We start from the raw sequence: 20,406 nt of genomic DNA, 5'->3' as shown, positions 1-20,406 counted from the left end.
GCAAGAGTTCCACTCGCACACCCCTGCATAACGGCCAGACACACACCCAGTTGCATACACACACTGACACAAGCCAGAGTTACACACACAGATACAATCACACATACACATCTCTACACAGATAAATAATCATCCCTTTTGTTCCACATGCTAGTGTACAAATTACCTTACAAACATTCGCACACACTCATACATAAATATCATGTGTACATTTCATCATGCCTATTTTAGGATTGTATATATTTACTTACATATACAGCCACAACATACATACCCTCTCTCACAATCTTCTCTCTCTCTCACACACACACACACACACACACACACACACCAACAGACAGACACTCCACGTATGCATAGAGTCCCTCCCTTCGCTTACTGCTGCCACTAATCTCTCTCCAGTGGCAAATTCTTCTTTCCCTTCTCTTCCCCCGCACCCCTAAAGCAAACAAATAACCCTGCTATGAGCCCCCCCCACCCCCCACCCCCCGCAAGTTCCCATTCCCCTCCTCTATTGTTTGGCTGGAAATGAATCTGATGTGAGCAGATTCTTCTGCTGTGGTCTGCTGTCTCTCTCTCTCTCTCTCTCTCTCTCTCTCTCTCTCTCTCTCTCTCTCTCTCTCTCTGGCTCCTCTGCGGTTGGACTGCAGGGCCCTGGGCCCCCCGAGCGAGACCGAGTACTTATTTTTCCTCCTCCATGTTGGTTCCGGACTGCCCGAGCCCAAAAGCCCTGCCACTGCATACCAGAGTGATGGCTCTCCATGCACATCACATCAGTGCAGAGAGCGAGCGAGTGAGAGTAGCGAGTGCCGTGGCTGTGGCCCTGGCTCCGTAGCCCTGCAGTGCAGTGCTGGGGAATGTGAGGGGGGGTGGCGGGATTGGGGGACGGGGGTGAGTGGGAGTGTGTGAATGCCGTGATGCACTGCATAATTCGTTCCATATGCTGGGAACGACTGTTTCAAAAATATTTTTCAGCTCATTAACTTGGGGGTGGTGGTGGGTGTGTGTGTGTGTGTGTGTGGGGGGGGGGGGGCTTGTGGAAGTTGCCATGACCATGACTAAACATGTTCTGATGGTGTTGTTTAAAGACTGTGGCACACCGTGAAACCTACCGTGTTTGTGGTCACGAAAATGAAAGCGTAAGCAGCTTTTCAGGGGCAAGGGGGGGGGGGGTTATTTCTTTTTTTTTTTTAGCATTCAGATTGCGGGGCAACCACCTTGCGGTTGAACATGATGTGTTAGATGCTAATCTGCTTGTTTGCTCTCAGTGTCTTTCCAACACCACGGCTGGCCTTGTGTTCAGTCAACCGTTGTATCCATCCACCTCCCCCTTTCTGTCTGTCATTCTCTCTCCCTGCTGGCCAGAATGTGGGCCTCTAAAAACAAAGGAACAAAAGGGGGTGGTCAGGGATGGCATCGGAGAGAGGCTTCTTGGAGTCCGCTATGAGAGAGACAGAGAGAGATGAGAGGGACAGGGAAAGAGAGAGAGATGTAGAGAGAGGTGGAGAGAGAGAGCGAGAGATGTAGAGAGAGAGGTGGAGAGAGTATAGAGGGAGGTGGGCGAGAGAGAGATGTAGAGAGAGAGAGAGAGAGAGAGTGGTGGTGTATGCAGGAGCAGAGATGGGCGCTGGTGAAATGAGCTCGCCATGCATGAAGGAGATGAGAGAGCTCAGATTTGGCTGGTGATCACACAGCGGGCCTGGGGAGATTAGACATCCCATAATGCTTTGTTGCTTTGTCCGAGAAGGTTTTTTTTTTTGTTAGTCTTTTAACTTTACTTCAATCTCTTCCCCTTTATCCCCTCTGCATTTCTGCCCATTGGCCCATGCTTGCTTTGCCGCTCATGGCTTTGGGTCTGGCTTCTAGAAGCAGCTGTCCCTGGTGCTGTGGGCTGTCACGTGATGCCCCCCTGAGTAGCCAGATCGTACCACCACCACCACCTTGGCCTGCCTGCTTGTCCTGTCTTACACATTTGGACTGAGTGGGCGGCAGCCAGGAGCCAGGGGCCACGGTCCAGCTGAAATCGAGCCCCCCCTCTTGGCCCAGAGTTAGGATATGGTGTCCGGCAGAGTCTGTCTGGCCGGGAGAAGTGTGTCGCACTGGGCCACTGCCCGCACATTTTGCGAGGCTCCTCTGGTTTCACTTCCTCCTGGTGACTTCCTCCCACAGCATAGACCTCCCATAGAACCCCATCCCACTCTTCTCTGCAATTAAAGTTGGCTTACTCCACAATCCCTCCCCCTCTCGGAGAATTTACTTTTGTTTGTTTATTTGTTTATTTATTTATTTATTTATTTATTTATTTATTTGTTTGTTTGTTCCTCTATCGACTCTACATTCCCCCTGTCCGCATGACTCGCCCCAAATTGATGGATGCCACGAGGGCAGCCGGTTGAACAGAAGGCATGATGGGAAATTGGGCGACCCAAGGTTACCCAAATGCTCTTTGCGGAGGGGATTAATTGTGTAAGAGCCCTGTAATGATTGCTGGCTCTGCTCCTGGCTCAAATCCTGTTAGAGCTCTGAGCAGAACACAGCGCCTGTCTTAGAAAAACGGAGGGAGGGAGGTAGAGAGCGAGAGAGAGGGAGAGAGAGAGAGATGAGGCACAAGCCCAGGTGATGGGGAGGAGATTGCGATTGGCATAAACTGGGAACGGTGACAAATCCTCCACAGATTTCCTCCTTCCACAAACCCGGTCTCTCCTGGAAGACGGTTTGGAAAGCCTCCCCTTCGACAGCTGCTCGGGCCCAGCGGTATCCCTCGCTGTAACTCTGAGACAGTGGTGAGCCGAGGTATTTACGAGATGTGCGCATCCAAAAAAGCAATCACTCACAGGCCTGTCGCGCTAGCGTGGACACTAATGCCAGCATTTGTCAAACTGTTATTTATTCTGCTTAATGTCCTCTCCCCTGTTCCCCCGTAAATATTTGTGTATTCACTTTCGTTGTTTCTCTTGTCGCACTGCATGCCATTCCACGTTGGGTTAAACCAGCCGTTGTTGACATATTTGTATTTACTGACTGAAGCGTATGTTGTCAACACTTTGTTTTGTGTGTGGTTAGTGTATGGATGGCTGCCAGTGTGTGGTGGGTTGCGTTGGAAGGCTTTGTGTTGACGCTGTGATGGGCTGTGTGATGGCGATGCCATTGTCTTATTGCCCGTGGGCAAGGGGGGGGGGGGGGGGGGGGGACTTGCTGTGTGCAGCCGATGGTGTTTGTTTGCCGTGGGTGGCTTGCTGTTGCCTGCCTGTGTGTGTGTGTGTGTCTGTGTGTCAGTGTGTGTGCATATGTGTGCATCTGTGTGTGTCTGTGTGTCAGTGTGTGTGCATATGTGTGCATCTGTGTGTGTGTGTGTGGTTCTGCTCCAGTTTTCAGGACATCAAACAAGCTTTAGAAGCTGAGGGCTGCTGTAGCAGCCACAGCAGACACAGAGGCCACAGCAGCCTCTCGCTCCTCCGTTTTCTCCTGGTCCACCAGCCGCTCTCTTTCGCGGCGGGGGCCCCGTTTGAACCGCGCCGAGAGGAGACGAGACGGTGGGGCCTTGTCTACGTATTAGCCTCTGCTTCTCTCCTCACTCACCTCATTTTTTCCTCTTGTTTTCCGCCGCAAAAATGTGTGAAATGAACTCGCTGCGTCTGCACTCAGTGCACATTATGAAATTGCCTTCTTCATAATGCACCTCTGGGTGGGATTCGTGATGGAGTGCAAGAAAAAGTGTAATATTGGGCATGTTTATTTATTTATCTGCTTATTGACTTATTTAGTGTTATGAATAATTCCAAACACAACAACGCCCAGAAGTGGTAGTTGGTTCTCACCCCCGACGTGCGAGGAAGTTCACAGGCACTCAAGAGAGGCCGTTAACTGGTGGCATTTTTCCCGAGTTGCCAAGGTTACCGCGCTGACGAGTGAATTCTTGGGACCGAACACTCAGATTTCACAGTACCATCTTAATGGAGCAGCGAGACGTCTGGCAGGCACTTATGAATCCTGTCAGCCAAAGCCTGAGGCCCCTGCACTGACAAACAGGGAGCAGGGGGCGAACAGTGAGAAAGAAAGAATACTCTGGAACACAGAGGCGCAGCCTGCAAATGGAATACAAGAGAGAAAAAAGAAACTTGTGAACTTTATGAGCACAAAAACCTGGGCTGTCTGCTGGAGTGAGGGTTTTTTGAAAGGGTGAGGAGAGGCCATATTGGTTATACACACACACACACACACACACACACACACACACACACACACACACACACACACACACACACACACACACACACATGCATGTGACTACCCTCCCACACATGTTTACAGACACCCCCACTCATGTACTTGTGTTCCCTCACTCATGCGTATATATGTATATATGTATATATGTACCTACTTGAATGCCCTCATACAGACTTACACTACCTCCAGACCGCTGCGCTCCTCTGACAAACGACGTCTAGCTCTACCACCGGTACGCTCAAGCCAATCCAAACTTTTCTCATCTGTTGTTCCTCGTTGGTGGAACACACTGCCAGTTCCTACAAGGGCAGGGACATCCTTTTCCACTTTCAAAAAACTCCTGAAGACCCAGCTCTTTAGAGAACATCTACTCTCATAGCAACACTTACAACAAGTCTTACTGATCCTAGCACTCACCAGCCGTTAAACTGACAAGTAACTGTTAAAATACAGCACTCACCGACGCACTTATTCTTACTGTACTCTAATGTGTTTTTTTTTAAACTGTCCTAAAATTGTGAGAATTGTTCTAAAACTTACTGTTTACCATGTTGTTAGTCGCTTTGGTTAAAAAAGCGTCAGCCAAATGTAATGTAATGTAATGTAATATATGTAGATCCACAGTTGTACAGTATACACGCACACATCTACATGTATTCCCTACTTGTTCACCAGTCCATCGTCTGTATGAAATATTAGCAGCTGAAAGCTCCATGTATAGGGAGGGAGAGGGCAGCCTGTGCACTATGTGGTGAGTGGGATCCTCCATATAGACTTGGAATTCAGCGGTGGTTGTAACCAGCCCGTGACCTGCCTTGTGGCTGTATCCTTCACTGTCAAACCGATGGAGAGATAACTTTTGTTTTTCTTCATGCCAAAAGACTGTTTTGCACTCTGAAAAAGTTTCTGTCGTCCAGTGTTAAAAACAAAAGCAATGTGGGCAGCTGAGTGGCAATCGTTTGACCTTCCGACAGTTTGGTAAGCACGCAACTATTTCACATTGTCTCGTGTACGGCAAAAGGTCTTTCGGAGTCACGCTTTGGCATTTTTGTTCCCCATGGCAACCCTGGACCTCGGCACAAATATGCGCATGAGTAAGTGTACCTTTTAGTGACTCCTCTGACCCATCAGGTCTGGGTGTGATGACCTCCATTTGGCCTCCAGCACCTTCTCCAGTTATGTGCCCTCTCAGAAACTCACTGGTCTGGAGTTCAAGGGTTACCTTTAACCCGAAGGCTCGCAACACATACAGTGCCTCCTTACAAACATCAATTGGAGTGTTCAGTGAAGGAATGTTTTAGGCATGAGGGAAGAATGGTTTTATTTATTTATTTATTTAGTTTGTGGTGTGTTTTTATGGATTACAGTATCAGTGATTGCAACACTGGGGATTGGGTTGATTAGATTTGCATTCTGATGGTTGAGTAATTGAAGCCAAATTAGAACTGCCGAGCCAGAAAATATGCGCTTACATAATGAACAATTTTCCAGTTGGACACCAAAGACAAGACACTAAAAGCAGTGGAGCTATGAACTCACTGGGCCTTGACTTGGGTATAAAAGTGTCCCTCCTCCCACCTGTCTTTAGATTCGAGGTGTGCGTTTCAATAATGTAGCCAGGTCCTCGCCTCCCCGGAGCTGACTGTATCCATTTATGTGTCATGTCTGAGGCCTGAGTGCCCTACTGAGAGAGTGGACGCTGAAGTGAAGCACTGTTGGTGTGAGTCAGCCGGACGGGGAGGCCACCCTTATTTGAAAGTCTCATTTTGGTGATGCCCCCAATGTCTCACAACCCTGCCAGGAATTAGAGCTTCTCTGGCCGCCAGCCACGGCAGGATTGTGTGAGTCGGGAGGGTTCTCCAGGGTGGCGTGAGATTCGAACTGACAGGCCCTGTGTTCGCATAGCAAAGGGATGAGTGTAGCGAACTCACCAGGTCCTTGGATCAGATATGTCTGGCCATTCAAGCAGAGCACCTCCTGAATGTGCTTCCGTGAGAAAGGTTCCTTCCAAGTCTCTTAACGTGTTATTTTGAGCCCTGGAAAGCTAGGCCTCGGTGAGCAGTAGTAGATAGGCTTCTTCAATAACTTATTCTAACTTTTTAAAAGACACAGGCAGCACCTTTTTCTGTGTTAGTGGAGCCTGCTCAACTTTGGGGAAATTATGCCCAGAGTAGGGTGACTTCTCGACTGTGTCGTCATTAGCAGAGGGGCTGATAAATGGGCTGAATTTAAGATGTTTTCAGGCGTCACAGTAGGAGGTCTCCGCGTGCTGAACTCTTGCTAATGAAAAGGCTCTTTAGTCCCCTGAAAGAAGTTATTGGAAGGGTTACTTTTCAAAATGGGGTGAAAAAGTACCCTATTGTTGAATAAATTATTTCTTCCTTCTGGAAAGATAGTCTGTAATTAACTAAAGGTGACTTCGTAAGATTGATAGTTTTTTTTTCTCGTTCTTCAAAATGTCAGTTTAGTCAGTTTAGTGGTGAAGGCACTTTACCATCTCGTAGTTTTCCCAGTCATTAGTTTCAGTAATGGAAAGCTGACACATGGCACAGCAGAAAATTACTTAACACTTCCAATTAAAACTATAATTTAGCAAGCTTTGGCCAAAGTGGAAGAGCTGAAAAGTTTCATCCGACTTTGTGGCCTCCACAGAGCGTCCGGGTGTGGTCCACAACTGGCCCAGACGCTCCGAGAGAGGAAGAGCATGAAAGCGATTGCAAAACGAGTGATCAGCAAGACGGGCAACAAATCAATCAGGCCTCACTGAGACTTTGAAGTCCCCAACTGGCTAATCGATGAGGAGGAGCCAGCTTGTTAGCGCACTCGAAGGCGGATGGAAGTGTGTGTGTGTGTGTGTGTGTGTTGTGTGTGGGTGAGTGTGTTTAGGGGAGTGTGTGTGTTTGTGTGTAGGGGAGTGTGCCGAGAACCCAGCCACAGCCCTTCCTGGCATCGTCCTATCGCGTGCCAGTGGTGCCATAGCTTGTTTGTCATTGCAAACACTCCCTGGCACAAAATGTCACGACAGCACTGGACTTTGTACTATTTGTTTTCTGTCCGGTCTAATTGGCTTTGTTGCTGTTGTTGTTTATTATGCATATCCCAGAATGCTCGAACTTCCTTTTCCTTCTAATTAAAGAGGGGACTGGGGAGTAGGGTCAGGGGGGACGGGGGGCTGACTCTTTAGCCGGATGTTGTGTGTTGAGGATGACGGACGTCCGGCGGTCCCTCACCCTCAGTCACGCACACCAGGTCAGGTAAGAGCGCTGCCGGAGCTCAGGGAGCCGTTTAGTTTCCAGCCACCTTAGCCGGTACTCATAAATCACTGGCTGAATAATATATGAATGTGCTTCAGCTGGTGTGTTTGCCTCACCACGTCTGAACGTCGGCCTGCCCTCCCTCCCTCCCTCTCTCCCTCTCTCCCTCCCTCTGCCTTTGCTCCAGGCCGCCTCACTGCCTTATGACTGCAGTTTCATATCCCACAGCACTGCTCCCAATCACCCTTAACCGCTCTCTCTCTCTCTCTCTTTCTCTGCAGGAGCAGAGCCCCAGTAACCAGACGTCTCTGGCCATGATGCAGGAGCCGCAGGAGATGGTGGAGGAGACGGTCACCATCGAGGAGGACCCAGGCACGCCCACTTCCCACGTGTCCGTGGTCACCTCCGAGGATGGAACCACGCGCCGCACAGAGACCAAGGTACTCCCCCTCTCCCCTCCTCACCTCAATGTGTTGTTATGGACACATGTTTCACATCTTAAGCAGACGATACGTCTCTGTAATCACGATCCTGGAATTTATCACAGGCCGCTGGTCCAACGATCCCACCAGGGGTTGTTATTGCATTATTTAATCAGGGACCATATCAGATAGTGAAATAGTAATGATATGCCCAAATCAAGCCCTCTGTTGATCAAAGATGAACCCATCTGATGCCCTCATAGACATGGATATTGGAGAAGGATGCAGGGGGAGTTAATAATGCCAATAAAAGTGTTAATCTGATTTTTAATGTCGTCCCAGCATCCCAGTGTAGGAGGCCGATATATTATGCATACTTTTCAGACAGCAGGAGGCCACTGATGAGAAGAAATATTAATATCTTCATTAGCAGTGCTCGGCAAGTCCTGAACTGTTTTTGTGTGAGGGGAAAAATTAGCGGGAGTCGAGAGTTGAGAGGCGCACGCGCGCTTGTGTGTTTGTTGTGGATTGCTGGATTAGCGGGTCGAGAATGGGCACTGTGTGGTGTGAATGGTGATTGAGGGAGGTCACCTAGGATACGGTGCTGACTCAGGGGCTTCCTGAAAGTGAATTGTCACGGCGCGGGACGGGAATGCACATCACTCACTCACTCACGCACTCACCACTGATGACCGTGCAATTGTGAAAGGCCAAATAATTCTAGAAAGTTCCAGGGCCGACCACAGCTGAAATGTGAGCGTGCCAGTGAGGTTGAGTAGGTTCACTCCAATTGGTTCAACTGCAGGTCAGTTTTTTTAAGGCTGAAATATTTAGATTACACTAAAACACTACACTCTAAGGCTTTTTAGACTCTAAAACATTTGAATAATATCTGGAGAATGTCCTAAAGCCTTGCCAGAAGTTGAAATGAAGGGGATCTGTAAAAACTCAAGACCTAATTTACCGTTGCTTCATAAAGTTTTCAAAATTTTGGCACAATCATGAATTTCTATTCCAAATCCAATTATATTGGAAAGCCTGTGTTGGATTAAACTGTCTATCACCCTGTCCAATATGTGGTGTAATTTCCCAAAAAATTATACAATTGCATGTTATTTATGCACTTTGAGTTCAAATGCCTGAAGGTTAATGTACTGTAATAGGGACAGTTTTTTAAATTATTATGCATTTCCATCAATGGTTGTAGGTTGTCACCCACGGGTATCATACAATTTGTCCCTGTGTTAGTGTCAGTGTGTAGACCCTCTCTTGATTTCACGTTACCTTTGTTTTATTGTGTCTTGGGTGGGGTGGGGCAAAAAAAAAAGGATTTTCCCGCTAACGCCAAGGTGAGTTTGAAGCCGTTTTGCCGTCACTCACCATCCAGGCTGTCCCCATCCAGCCCCCACCCGCGAGCAGCTCCACTCCACCCTGTGTGCACAGCTTCCCATGTCTCCAGTCTGTCACAACAGAGCCTCCACCCTCCACCCATCCCCACCCCTGCTGAGCGCCAGCCTGTGTCAACATGATTCAGCCAATCACCTTGCCCAGAGACCACTTGTGTCAGGGACGAATGGAAATTGCGCCGGGTCAAGCTGAACAGAATCGAGGCTAGGCTAGGTTAAGCAAGGCCATACAATCGCCAGATACTTTCTTTTGAGGAGACACAGCACTCAAAACATATCCATAGAAATGCATGGGGTTAGCTTGTAACACCAATGTGGAAGTAGTCTCTACACATATCTCGCCCCTTCCTGTATGTCTTCCCACTTACTTGAAAAGGAAAATAGCTGCCCAAAGTGTGTTACAAGATGGCCGCAGAGTGGAGCGACTTGCCTTGACTTTTTCAATCACTCTCCAACAGAACTGAAGCCTCCATTGAAATTCTCTCCGTGTTCCCAGGACACCCAGGAACAGTGAATGCATGATCAGATCTGATTAGCATTTTTATTTGTTTGTTACCACTGTTCCCTGAACACACACCTTGCCCAGGCATAGTGAATGTACTTTCAGCCATGTTTAGCATCTTTATTTGTTGTGTACAGCAATAGATGAAGAGTTGATCTGTTGTTTGGTAGTCGCTTTCAATCAGCGAGAGGTTTTGAGAGGGAAAGAGAGAGATTAATCTCCATTCAATCCCTTATCATGGCGATGAGACGGGAGCACATCTCGGATAACATGCAACTGGCTAAAGGGCAGACAAAGCACATGTTTCACAGATTTGTCCACAAGGTGTAATCTCCTATGTAGAATGTATATGGATTGATGGCCTCCTGTATGAAAACCACATAGCAACCCCTATAACCAGCAGCTGCCTGCACATCATTGGAGAACACCATTTTAAGTATATGAAAAGGCAAGATTTCAGTTTATTAAGGAGATCTCCAAACCAGTGCATTAAGCCCATGAAGTGACCCTTGAAAAAAGTTGGAGGCCCATGGTGATGTTGAGAATTAATTTTTTTACTTGAAAAATCCTGAAATAATGGGTAATGCAGATTTGCCTTGTTTGGATAAAAGCATCTACTAAATGAATAAATGGTAAAAGTTTTGGGAATTCCGAGAGGCTTCTGAGAGGATTGCACCGGGATGGTATCTTGACGGCAAAGCGGAAGACTAGCAGTTGGGGCCTAGTCCATTGAAACCAACCAGCAAGCAACAAGACACACGGATGTTTTTCCCCCTTGTGTGTGTCTGTTTAGATGCACTCATTACGTGTCACAGCTGAGGGAAACGGCAGTAAATGGAGCTGGCAGATAGGTGTATTTGGAACGGCCGCTGCTAAGCAGCAATCTAAATGCTAAACGGCCAAATGAATCACACGAGTCAGGTGCAGGTCCTTGTGCATGTGCCGGCCGGGGTAAGTGGAGGCTTCGTGTCCATCTCGCCATCCCAGCTTGGTGTGTGTGTGTGTTTAGCGTCTCTTCCCTTTGGCATTTTCTGATTTTTTTTTTTACCTGGAACAGTGTTTACTGAAACGATGAACCGATTTTTTTTTTTCTTTTCTTTTCTTTTTTTTTAAAAATGAGGTCAAGTTTTGAAAAATCTTAGTTCTGTTCTTGAGGCTGCTTTGCCTCGACAAATCATTTCTACAGAGCCAAGAGGGAGGGGGGGGGGAGAGAAAGCTGTTGGCCCAATTACATGCAAAACAGCCTTTGAATAAAAACTAGGGTGAGCGATTTGAGAGCTGATGTGCGGTGGAATACACTATGTGCTAGCACACGCGCAACTCGTAAGAATGTATCCGCAAGATAAGGGGGTCAGCCAACGAGTATATCTAACTGTGTGTCACTGTGTGCTGTGTGTCTTCAGTGTGCTTGTTTCCATTTTTTCTGCTGTTCCTCTTCCTCCTCCTCCTCCTCCTCCTCCAACTACTGGCGCACTTCTTCTTGTACCACAGGTGACCAAGGTCGTCAAAACGATCACGCGCCGCACCTACCTGCCCGTGGGCCTGGCCGAGAGCCTCGGCGACTCCAAACTGACCACGCCCATTCCCACGCCCTCCCCTACACCCACACCCACTCCGTCCGAGGCAGAGCCAGTAAAGAGACGCTCGCTCGCTGCTTTGCTTTGGCCTTGAACCCCGCCCTCTCCTCCCTCCTCTTCCTCCTCTTCCTCCTCTCCCTCCTTCCCTCCCCCTGCTAACAGTAACCCTAACTCACAGCTGGTGTGGTGCCCTGGGCTATTAAAACGAATACCACAGTGATCGTGAAAAACCCTTACTGCACTGTAAAGTCTTGAGTGTGACGCCTGCCCTTGAAAACCCTCCTCCATAACAGTCTAACATGCAAGCGCCTGTGCCTCTTTCTTAAAGAATGTGCCCACACTCCACACACACACACTCGCGCGCACCACCGCTGTCAAACGAGTCCACAAGCTCTGCGACCCGCTCTCGGCAGAAGCCTTGATGTGTGCCGGCGTTGAGAGGCTCCTCTTGTGAGTTTTCTTTTTTTTTTTTTTTTGTAGATGTTCCTGTAGACTCGCTGGTGAGCCCCAGAGTCCCTGTGCTACACAGGAAAATGTTGAAAGGCCTAGCAGGAGTGCCACCACCGCCACTGCCACCGCCATTTCCCTCGTGCGTGCAGAGCGATCGCTCCTCGGCAGCCGATCAAAGTGTGTTTGAGAGCCGGCGGATACCGTTGCATGTGTGCGGTGTCGACGCAGTCAAGCAGTAGGCGGGCGGCTCAGGCACACAGAGAGGGAGTGGTCCGGTCTGAAGCGTGCCAGTCGTGATGTGGTGCCGTGGCAGGCCTCTTTTTCCACCCCAAACCTCCTGTGAGAGAGAGAGAGAGAGAGAGAGAGAGAGAGAGAGAGAGAGAGAGAGAGAGAGAGAGAGACCCATGGCACTGTTAACAGACTGTCTATTATATTATACAGTGGAGCTATGGGGTCTGTTTCTCCTCAAATCATGTTCAAAAATCTAATATAATTTTCAGCATAGTTTTTCTTTCATAATCCATACAAACTAGTTCACTAGAGCCATATACTTTACTCTTGTGAAACTCTTCCTCTAGCTTTGACACCTGGTATGAAAACCTTTATTTGGTGCTCTTGATCCAGTCTGTGCCTGAGCCTTCCTGAGCCCAAATGAATGTCAGTGCCACGCCCTAATAAGGCAGCATGGTAGCACTGGCCTGTTATTAAAGGGTTGGTAGTCGTTCACACCATAGTGCTCTCATCAAAGCTAGACATCAGACAAGCCCCTCATTTTCAACATGAAAGGGAATTTATATATAAACGAGTAGTCACGCAAAGGGGAACCGTTAGACCGTAACAAGTGCAGTGTTTTATAAAACCTTTGACGGCAGTTAAGCATTTTCAGTGCAGGGAAATAAAACAGAAATTTGTCAAAGAAGAAATGGGCCTTGACTTGACATGAACCAACATTCTTTACCATAAGTCTAGAACGAACTACCTTCCATGAAAGGCTAGTGGAGAAGCTGTCTGATTTATATACTCTAATGTGCATGCTAACTCACCCCATGATATGTCTCTTAGTTGGAAGTTGAGTGTAGAAGTGTATTATTTACCTTTAACCCCCAGTAACACGCAGAATGTCTTGTGTTGGTTCAGTAAATGGGTGAGGTATGTTGAGGGTGAATGTAATTGAAGCAAAGCCAGTAGAAAAATTGGAGAGAGAGAGAGAGAGCGAGACAGAGAGAGAGCAATAGAGGTGCAAATGGTGCAGCTAGTGATGACTAGCGGTCACACACCTCGACAGGCCAGAGCCGGCTCACCCGGCAGACATGGGGGCCTGCAATCCGATGATGATTAATTGTTATCAACCTCATTAATTTTGCAAGATGAATTTACAACCACAGACGAAATACCCAATTATCGCAGCTGCTGGATATTAAAAAGAAAGAAAGACAGAAAAAGGAAAAAACTTCACCGACTTAGCAGATTGAGCAGTCGAAAAGCTTCCCCTTTTTGACAGCTGGACATTTTTGTTGTCGCTGGATCAGAGGCGGTGGGAATTGATGGAGCAGGAAAGCAATTTAGACCGGAGACCACCCAGACTTCTGGGCCTCAAAGCAAGTGATCAGGGCTGGAGAGGGGTGCACTGACAGCCTATTAGAGAGCGGCTCGGCTGTTCGGGAAAAAACATAGGTGCCGGGCTTCTTGCGGTTTCACCGCGGCTCACCGACTGATGCCCCGCTCAGTTATCCTCCCGCCCATAAGCAGCTCTGGTAATTGCTTGTCAGCTAGTCGCTTTAGCAACAAGCACCATCCAAAGTTTGTGTGTGTGAGCGTGTTTATGATGTGTTTGTGTCTGATGAGAGCTCCCCAGTGTAATAGGTGTCGAGTTCCATTATCGTTACAGTGCTGAACTGCAGTGGCCAGACACAAAGCAGTAGCCTCTTATGGGAGATAAATTATCACTAAACTAACAGTTATTTCTCCACACTGTTCACAGTTGTGTTTTGCTTTGTTACTTTAAACACAAGGGGACTTTAGGGAGGCATCTCATGTGTCTGCCTTAACATCCAGCCATGCATGGTCCTACATCGACAGTGCCTGCAGTCTTGTGTAAACCAGCAGTGTAAACAAACTGCACACTCTTTACAGTGAGTGCAGTGATGTTGTCTTCATTACCTTCAGCTGCCTCTCGTATAAAAAAGGGCAGTTGAACGTAACGTGTGTGTGTGTGTGTGTGTGTGTGTGTGTGTGTGTGTGTGTGTGTGTGACTTGCAGCTTGGTTTTGCTCAGTTTGTGTGAAGTTTACAGTGCTTGAGTGGAGCATTTCATTATCGCTGCTTCAGTCCAAGCTCTCTGCCTGCTTTTGTTAGCATGTGTCATTGGCATGCGTCTGATGCTCGAGTCTCTCCCTTGCAGGTGACTAAGACGGTGAAGACCGTGACCACGCGGACGGTCCGGCAGGTTCCGCTGGGGCCGGATGGCCTGCCGCTGCCCGAGGGCTCCTCGCCGCTGGGCAGCTACACAGACTCCATTGACCGGCGTTACCTGAAGAACGGCGACCGCTACATCACGCCGCAGGCCAGTTCCACGCTCGGGCGCTCCTACAACAACTCCTCCTACATCAGCGGCGACTCGTACGGCGACACGCCCAACAGCCAGTACGGCGGCAGCGTCGTCGGCACCCTCGGTGGAGGACACCACCACTACGGCCTGCACGATGGCTACGGCGACATTGCTGAAAACTACGGAAGCCTGTCGCGCGGCCTCAACTACCGGCCGCCGGCACGCTATCCGCCCTACATGGCCGGCGGCGGCGGATACCGGCCTGAGAACAGCTACACGCTGCCCCACCGCAAGGACGACTACGGCCACGTGGCCCAGCCGCAGGTGCCCATGGGCAGCAGCACGGTCGACCTGAACCGCTCGCAGCCCGAGCGTTTCCAGCCTGAGCCCTACGGCCTGGAGGACGACCGCCGCAGCCTGGGCCCCGACGACGAGGAGCCCTACGAGCTGGAGCCCGACTACTCCACCGCCAACCGACGCACCCTAGGCGCCGCCGACCGCGGACGCACCATGAGGGAGCCGATCAGAGATGGACCCCGCATCAGGTGAGTGGACACATATTTATTCTATTTTTACCAAGACGAATATGTTCTCAATAATCATACTGCATCGCAGTAGTTGATTTGCTGCACTAAGGAGTGCCTTTAGAAGTGCATAATGACTCAACACTTCATTTCCTCCTTGAGAGCAGAGGTACTTGGAAATAAGTCACTTTTATATGATTGGTTTGGTGAAGCACTCTGACTGCTGTTTCTCAGAGCTTGGCTCTTTTCATTAGAAGAACGAAGAGGTGTTATTGTACAGATGCTTATGCATATGAGGCAGACAGGGAAGCATGTTATTATGAGGAGCCTGAAGACTATAATGGGAAACATGCTCCGTGAACCATAGTGTGCACCCTATATGCATCTAGTTACGTGTTGTTTTGTCACGAGAAGGCACGGGAATGGTACTTGATGGTACTGGAAAGTATACTTCTAATGCAAATTGATTTAGCACAATAGCCGTCAGGATACAACTGATGATGGAGAGAGTAAATGAGGAATAAAAGAGATTGAATGAATGGGAGTATGATTGAATCAATGGTAGACTGGGCAAGAGGCAGAATAAATATAAAGTAGTTAAAGCTTCCACCATCTCTCTCTCTCTCTGTCTGTCTCTCTTTCTCTCTCTCTCTCTCTCTCTCTCTCTCTCTCTCTCTCTCTCTCTCTCTGAGGGGTTTTTGCTAAAGGTCACCTTCAGCTGGTTAACAGTGTAACGCCCAGCACCATCTGGCAGCTAACCTGCCTCTTAGCATCACCCCTGAGTGCCCAGAGCAGAAGTCTGTGCATGCTAGCATCATCCACGGCCATTCCCACTTGCTGCTGTTGTTCCACTCCGGCCCTAAAACTTGCCCTGTGCCTTTCAGCACGGGCCTTTTCAAAAGAGCTTCTGCAGCAAATTGACATTTGGCTGTTCAGTGGAGAGATAGAGGGAGGTGTTTTTTTTTTTTTTAGTCCATGAAGAGCTTTTCTTTTTGACTAGTGATCTGTGACAGATGGAGTTATTGAAGTTTTTTTTTTTAGCAACAACCCCCCGCCCCCCCACACCCCGTGCTGAGGCAGGAAACTGGCTCAAAGCCAACTGTAAAGGATGGAGATAAAGAGCACAGGAGAGAGAGAGAAAGAGAAGGATGGAGAGGGGGGATAGGAGAGAGATGAAGACTACAGGAGAGAGAAGGAAGGTCAGATTCAAAGCTGGGTGTTGGTTGGTGGCTGTGAGCGAGTGATGCCCTTGGGGAGTCTTTCTGTGCTTGTCTGTCATGTTAAATGTAGTGCGGATGCATACAGTGGTTTACTATTTAACCCTTATACAGCCCTACATGAGAACCTTTTGAGTGTGTGTGTGTGTGTGAGAGAGTGTGTGAGAGAGTGTGTGAGAGAGAGTGTGTGTGTGTGTAGGGATGAGAGAGGAAAACAGAGAGCAGACAGATGAGTCTCCCTTCCCTTCCATCACTGCTTCCATCTGTAGTGTCAGACACACACACACACACACACACACACACACACGCACGTTCATTCACTCACTCTCGCACGCGTCCTCTGCCAGAGAATGTGACTCACGGATCTGTCAGTTCTGAAGGGGAGAGCAATCTAACCGTGTCTGTCACAGTTGTTACATGTTTGAAAACACACACAGGGACGACGATAACACACGTAAGCACAAACACACGTAAGAGGCACATAGTGTGTGCTGAGACACTGACGGATCGCTCAGTAATGAAGTGTCATGATAGAATGGCACACTCATTGTTCTGAGAAAGAGAAGTTCTGCTGCTTTCTCTCTATCTGAAGCCTTTACTCTCATCATGCCACTATATTTCTCCCTCTCTCTCTCTTTCTCTCTCTCTCTCTCTCTATCTCTTCCTCCCTTTCTCCCTCGCTCTATTTCTCTCCCAACTACATGATATTTGGAGTGAGTGGCATCTCTTTTAGCAGCTGACATCCTGCCACTCACTTCCCCTGCACACACACACACACACACACACACACACACACACACACACACACACACACACCCTCCAAATCCATCAGCCCCCCCTCTCTAATAACAGTCTTACGCTGAAATCACTGTAATGAATGCAAAAAAATGGAAGTGTTTTAATTACAGCTTATCGCGCCAGACAGTTTGGAAACCTTCAATTAGGCAGAAAATGGTAAATGAAGATGTGGGTGCTGTGTGTGAGGCCTCCTGCACACACCACCACCATCGCTGTAGGGCACCTCTCTGGCTTCGTGCTTTGTGGAGGGAGCCAGGTGAACAGTGTGTGTCGCGACACCTCATCTCTCCTCCTCCCTCCTGTTCCCTGTGTGTGTGTCTGTCTCTGCGCGTCTGTGTGTGACTGTGGGTGTGTGTCTGTCTGTCTCTGCGTGTCTGTGTGTGTGTGTGTGTGTGTGTGTGTGTGTCTGTCTCTTTCTGTCTGTGTGGGTCTCTGCTTCTCCACCTCTGCTGCTTGATCTCTATTTGTCATGCTGGCTCCTGTTTCCCTCTGTCTCTCTCTCTCTCTCTCTGCGGCTGACTCTCTGTGGATTTCTGTCCATGTCAGTCTTCCTCCATTGTTCAATTCTTCCCTCACTTCGTCCATCTCTCTCTCACCTACCCTGTTCTCCATCTTTTCTCCCTGCATGTGTGGGGCAGTTGTCAGGGTGATTAATAGCCAATTTTGAGCTCTTAACTGTGTGTGTGTGTGTGTGTGGTTCTCTGTGTGAGTGAGTGTGTGTTTGATTTGTGTGTGTGTATGCATGTGTTTGTGTGTACGTGCCTGCATGTGTGTGTTTGGTGGGCATCTGCAGTCTGTCTCTCTGTGACCACAAGATCTGACCACCTTCTCCATCAACACACGCACATGCACATTATTTGCATACACACACGCTTTTTCACCGATCTATTCCACCTGCTATGTCATCTGGCAGCAGAAGCAGAGGGGTCACAATGGAGATCGCTTCCCAGGAGACGACCCGTGGACCCCCCCATTCCATGTGCACTCTGTCCCCCTCCCCTAATGGAGATGGTACATGACACCTCACACCAGGGCCCCAGTCCCACTGCATCAAAGCCGACAGCATAACAGGCCTACTCAATAACCCATTACCCCGGGATAACCGATCGCCCACTGATAGTCTCCCACGGCCCCCCATCACTGTCGCTCCACCCTTCCTTGCTCCACTTTCCACCCTCACCTTACCGACAGCGTGACGGGGAATCTCAACAGAGGTCACACTCTAATTGTATTAATATGAAAGGGGATGAGCAAATAAACAAATGCGATTGCATGGGACTGGCGGTGCTTTGGAAACGGGGAGCTTTCATTAGGAGAAGAAAGGGAGGGCTGCACAGCAAACCTGCTCTTTTTTTCCATCCCTGTCTCTCTCTAACCCAAAACAACAAAAACCTGCGAGCCGACCAATTAATTACACATCTTTAGAAGACAAAGAAAGCGGAATATTTTAGCTCAAAGCTCAGCCTCACTCGAGCAGCTTTTGTTGCAGGAGCTTGAATCGTTTCTCAAAGCACCTAATCCTTTTATCATTGTTCTAAAGGGAAAGTCAAGAAGGACACACAGGAGGGATCAGCACCCCCCCCCCTCTAAAAAAAAAAAAAAAAAAAAATTGATAATGCAGAAATACATTTTTTAGTTGCACAAATGTTTACTATATATATTATGCATGCATGGTGCAGTGTTCATAGCCTCCTTTCTCCTTTTTGCAGTCTATGTCTCACTAGTACATAAACTCTATCCCTCACACACACACACACACATACATACATACATATACACACATACAGACCCTCCCACTCATACACATATAAAGGGCATGGAGGCCTTTGTGTTTGGCTCCATCGTGGGGTGAGTGGCAGGCCCCTGTAATCATGGTGGGAGCATGGTGTCTGGCCGGAGCGCGAGTGCGGCTGCTTTTAATGTTGCGTGAATAACAGGCCTTCGCCCACACAATGGCGCCAATTTAAATGCAAATCCTGACATTCCCATCAGGCCGCCCGAAAGCATCACCTAGAATCAGTTGTGTCTAAATCATTTCAATTTATGAATTCAGTGTGTGTGTGTGTGTGTGTGTGTGTGTGTGTGTCGGTGTGTGTTTGTGTTTGTGTGCGGGTTTGAGTGTAGAATAGAGAATGGGGTGTGTGTTTGTGTGTGTAAAAGAGAATGTGTGTTTGTGTGTATATTAATGTTGATTTGTGTGTGTGTGTGTTGTAGAGAGAGATTTATGATGCCTGTGAAGGGGGTTGGGCTAATGGGGTATCATTGTGAGGATATCCCATCTCTCTGCTCCGCCCTTGTCATGGCCAACTTAAATTGGTGTCTGAAAGCGCTGTCACCACTCTTAATGTCCACCTCTGATGAGCTCCTCTAGTTCCAAACCAGTCCGTCACACACACACACACACACACACACACACACACACACACAGATATGCTTCTTTTGCAAACACATTCATCATGTGCAGCTCAGGAACATTATGTGGTTCACATTAGTGTGTATATACACACACACACACACACACACACACACACACACACACACACACACACACACACACACACACACACACAACCACTTGCAGGCTTACAGCACTGAGTGACTTAATTACTGGTTTAATCAGTAGATGGCTTTGGGTGCAGTTTTATTACTGCCTGTAAAACAGAGCTGCCGGTCTCCCAGACAGACCACCCCACTAAATGTGCCCCAGTCCCACCTTACACACACACACACACACACACACACACACACACACACACACACACACACACACACACACACACACACACACACATACACACACACAGAGGAACATACTCATTACACACACATTATCCACATGCGCTCACACACTGGCAGCCAGAGCAGACCAACAGCGCGAAGCCGTGAAGCTGAACACCCACTGAGGGTCACTGAGGATACTGGAGATCCTGTTGCCACTCCAAACAAACCCGCTGCCCGCCTCTGAGCGGCGCTTTTGTTGTCAGGCCGTCAGTCAGGTGAGTCCACTCCAGTCCGCCTCGGCCCCCCGTCCGGCCGCAGCATAGCCAAACCACAGCAGAGCAGGAACTTGAGTGGCCGCCCCAATACACCCCAACCCAACCTTGGTCCAGCCTAGCCCAGCCCAGTCCGGCTTGGCCGGCTCCACTCCTCTCCCGTCATGGCTTTGATGTTGGTGTTGGTGGTGGCCTTCACCTGTTGTTGCAGCTGTGACTGTGAGCCCTGGCTTGCGGCTGTTGCTTACTGTGTGTGTGTGTGTGTGTGTGTGTTTTCCCTCCACCCCCCTCACACACACACTGTGCTCCGTTTCCTGGTGCTGTGTATCAGATGTCTGGTGTTTCGTGCTGCTCCCTTCTCCTCAGTCGCTCAGTCGTATCAGTCCATCTCCCACATCACACACGCCAGCTGGGCTCTTTTCTGAGGTGAACACCCCGCTGCACCTCTACCCCTGTCACTGTAGCTCTCACTGAGGGTTGGGCAGCTTG

At 48.8% G+C, this 20,406-nt stretch overlaps 1 protein-coding gene across 14 annotated transcripts in view; it reads left to right on the top strand.

Moving 5' to 3' along the window:
- Positions 1-20,406, top strand: part of arvcfb (ARVCF delta catenin family member b) — a 177,645-nt gene that overhangs the window by 99,724 nt on the left and 57,515 nt on the right. For 11 of the 14 annotated variants that reach the window (XM_042100962.1, XM_042100950.1, XM_042100949.1 and 8 more), the window contains 3 exons: positions 7,763-7,921; positions 11,303-11,443; positions 14,239-14,930. In XM_042100962.1, the coding sequence (XP_041956896.1) occupies positions 7,796-7,921; positions 11,303-11,443; positions 14,239-14,930 (959 nt within the window). In that variant the 5' untranslated portion in view covers positions 7,763-7,795. Of the gene's footprint in view, positions 1-7,762; positions 7,922-9,231; positions 9,253-11,302; positions 11,444-14,238; positions 14,931-20,406 lie in introns of all 14 variants that reach the window. The other 3 variants (XM_042100960.1, XM_042100958.1, XM_042100957.1) reach the window with 2 other exon arrangements.

Source organism: Alosa sapidissima, chromosome 8 (genome assembly GCF_018492685.1).
Source record: "Alosa sapidissima isolate fAloSap1 chromosome 8, fAloSap1.pri, whole genome shotgun sequence".
Taxonomy (NCBI): domain Eukaryota; kingdom Metazoa; phylum Chordata; class Actinopteri; order Clupeiformes; family Clupeidae; genus Alosa; species Alosa sapidissima.
The sequence above is the reverse complement of the archived record's forward strand: the minus strand, read 5'-3'. Positions and strand labels throughout refer to the sequence as shown.